This window comes from Mizuhopecten yessoensis, unplaced genomic scaffold (assembly GCF_002113885.1).
Source record: "Mizuhopecten yessoensis strain PY_sf001 unplaced genomic scaffold, ASM211388v2 scaffold5065, whole genome shotgun sequence".
NCBI lineage: Eukaryota > Metazoa > Mollusca > Bivalvia > Pectinida > Pectinidae > Mizuhopecten > Mizuhopecten yessoensis.
Window position 1 is genome coordinate 43,667 of NW_018405862.1, and position 3,581 is coordinate 47,247.

A 3,581-nucleotide genomic window follows, 5' to 3' on the forward strand; every position below is an offset into this window, starting at 1 on the left:
ACTGTATACACTGACCTTACTGACAGACTGTACACACAGACCTTACTGACAGACTGTACACACAGACCTTACTGACAGACTGTACACACAGACCTTACTGACAGACTTTACGCACAAACCTTACTGCCAGACTACACACAAACCTTACTGACAGACTGTACACACATGCCTTACTGACAGACTACACACAGACCTTACTGACAGACTGTAAACACTACTGACAGACTTTACTGACATACTGTACACACAGACCTTACTGACAGACTGTACACACAGACCTTACTCACAAACCTTACTGACAGACTGTACACACAGACCTTACTCACTTACCCTACTGACAGACTGTACACACAGACCTTGCTGACAGACTGTACACACAGACCTTACTGACAGACTGTACTCACAGACCTAACTGACAGACTTTACTGACAGAACATACAGTTACTTGCAGACCTTACTCACATACCATACTCAAAAACCTTACTGACAGACTGTACTCACTGACCTTACTGACAGACCTTACTGACAGACCGTACTCACAGACTGTACTCATAGACCTTACTGACAGACCGTACTCACATACTGTACTCACTGACCTTACTGACAGACCGTGCTCACAGTCTGTACTCACAGACCTTACTGACAGACCTTACTGACAGACTGTACTCACAGACTGTACTCTAAGACCTTACTGACAGACTGTACTCACAGTCTGTACTCACAGACCTTACTGACAGACCTTACTGACAGACTGTGCTCACAGTCTGTACTCTAAGACCATACTCAAAGACCTTACTGACAGAGTGTACACACAGACCTTACTGACATACTCTACTCACAGACCTTACTGACAGACTGTACTCACAGACCATACTCACAGACCTTACTGACAGAGTGTACACACAGACCTTACTGACATACTGTACTCACAGACCTAACTGACAGATCGTAGTGACAGACCATACTCGCAGACATTACTGACAGACCATACTGACAGACCATACTCACAGACTGTACTCATAGACCATACTTATAGACATTACTGACAGACTGTACTCACAAACCTTACTGATGGACCATACTCACAGACCTCACAGACCTTTCTCACAGACCGTACTTACAGACCATACTCACAGACCGTTTTCACATACATCACAGACCTCGCTAACACATGTCACAGACCTTACTCATTTACTCACAGACCTCACTAACACATATCACAGACCTTACTCACACACCTCATAAACCTTACTCAGACCTTACTCACAGACCTTACTCATTAAGAATTCATCTTGTTCCGTTTTCTTTTACCAAGGAGTTTATTACTTCATTCAGCCCTTATCAAACCCTGTACATAATGTTTACTGGTGTCACATGCTAGAAAGTTGCTCAACATTTGATTTGTTAAATAATCATCCCTTATCATTCCATGTCGTTTATTTTACAGTTTTCCGAGCCCTGCCTGGAAGCTGCTCTGTACCTGTTAGACAAGGGAGAGTTGGCGGACTCTGGCAGAAACAGTCCTGTGTCCATTATCAGGGTTCTCTCAGCTCTAGTAGGTCTTGTTTTGGGGATGTAAACTTGTACAAACTTGCCCACACATAGTTTTATCGTAATTTCTGTACCTAACTTATTTTTTTTTCACTCAGAATGTGTGTCTTACATTTAATTCATGTGATGCATGAATTTGTGATTATGCGAAAATACATACCTCTGGAACTGTAAGTAAACTTTACAATTTATTATTACAAGTTAATATGAAATTTCTCAGTGCCTGACATATTGTGTAGGAAATATCCACACAATTTTAAAATATCTAATACAAAACACAATTCTATTTAAACTGACTTTTATGTGAACTCATTTTTAGCCCACCATCATCTAATGGTGGGCTATTCAAATCACCCTGCGTCCGTGGTCCGTGCTCCGTCCGTCGTCCGTCGTCCCTCCGTAAACAATTCTTGTTATCGGTATTTCTCAAGAAGTACCAGAGGGATCTTTCTCAAATTTTATATGTAGGTTCCCCTTGGTCCTTAGTTGTGCAGGGCAACTTTTGAGACTGATCAGATAAACAACATGGCCGACAGGCAGCCATCTTGGATTTTGATATTGAAAGTTTGTTATCGCTATTTCTCAAGAAGTACCAGAGGGATCTTTCTCAAATTTTATATGTAGGTTACCCTTGGTCCTTAGCTGTGCAGGGCAACTTTTGAGACTGATCGGATAAACAACATGGCCGACAGGCAGCCATCTTGGATTTTGATAGTGAAAGTTTGTTATCGCTATTTCTCAAGAAGTACCAGAGGGATCTTTCTCAAATTTTATATGTAGGTTCCCCTTGGTCCTTAGCTGTGCAGGGCAACTTTTGAGATTGATCGGATAAACAACATGGCCGACAGGTAGCCATCTTGGATTTTGATAGTGTAGGTTTGTTACCGCTATTTCTCCGGAAGAACTAGAGGGATCTTTCTTAAATTTTATATGTAGGTTCCCCTTGGTCCTAGCTGTGCAGGGCAATTTTAGAGACTGATCGGATAAACAACATGGCCGACAGGCAGCCATCTTGGATTTTGATAGTGAAAGTTTGTTATCGCTATTTCTCGGGAAGTACGAGAGGGATCTTTCTCAAATTTTAAATGTAGGTTCCCCTTGATCCCTCGTTGTGTATGTTATATTTTGAGACTGATCATAAAAACAAAATGGATTAAAAGAAGAACTAAACAGATCTTTCTCATATTGCAATGATCGATTCTATTTCTTTCACATTAAGTACTGTACTAGTAAATATGTGAAATGACAAAATCACTTTGAAGGTTGGCTTTCATACAAATCAGTATTAAGTTTAGATCAAAAGTTACCTCAAGGTGCATTTACTGAAGGGCCAAGTGAGCTTATGGCATGGTGCGTCGTCCGTCGTCCGGACGGACGGAAATCGTCCGTCCGTGGTCAACATGTTACTTTAAACAACTTCCTCTCAGTAACCAAAAGGCCTAGGGTGATGATATTTGGCCAGAAGCATGCTGGGATAAAGGGCTACCAAGTTTGTTCAAATAAATGACCTTCATCCATTTTCAAGGTCACAGGGGTCAAATATGTTAAATTCTTTAAACAACTTCTTCTAAATAACCAAGAGGCATAGGGTGATGATATTTGGCCAGTAACATGCTGGGATGAAGGGCTACCAATTTTGTTCAAATAAACGACCTTGATTTATATTCAAGGTCATATGGGTCAAATATGTTTAAAACCTTTCAACAACTTCTTCTAAATAACCAAGAGGCATAGGGTGATGATATTTGGCCTGTAACATGTTGGGATAATATAAAGGGCTACCAAGTTTGTTCCAATACATGACCTTGACTTATATTCTAGGTCAAAGGGGTCAAATATGAGATTATAAGTGTGAGATTAATACCAGGTGAGCGATGCAGCCCCATGGGGCCTCTTGTTTTGTCTAGGATTAGTAGCTGATGTGACAACAATGATGTGAGTGCCCTTTAGTAATCAGTGTCTGACTGTCCATCAAAAATGATGTTAGTGCCCTTTAGTAATTAGTGTCTGACTGTCCATCAACAATGATG

At 40.9% G+C, this 3,581-nt stretch overlaps 1 protein-coding gene across 1 annotated transcript in view; it reads left to right on the forward strand.

Annotated features, from left to right (window-relative positions):
* The window catches only part of LOC110450183 (protein-glutamine gamma-glutamyltransferase K-like), a 72,630-nt gene that overhangs the window by 35,600 nt on the left and 33,449 nt on the right, over positions 1-3,581 (forward strand). The window contains exon 6 of the mRNA XM_021497490.1: positions 1,448-1,555. Within this exon, the coding sequence (XP_021353165.1) occupies positions 1,448-1,555 (108 nt within the window). The remainder of the gene's footprint in view (positions 1-1,447; positions 1,556-3,581) is intronic.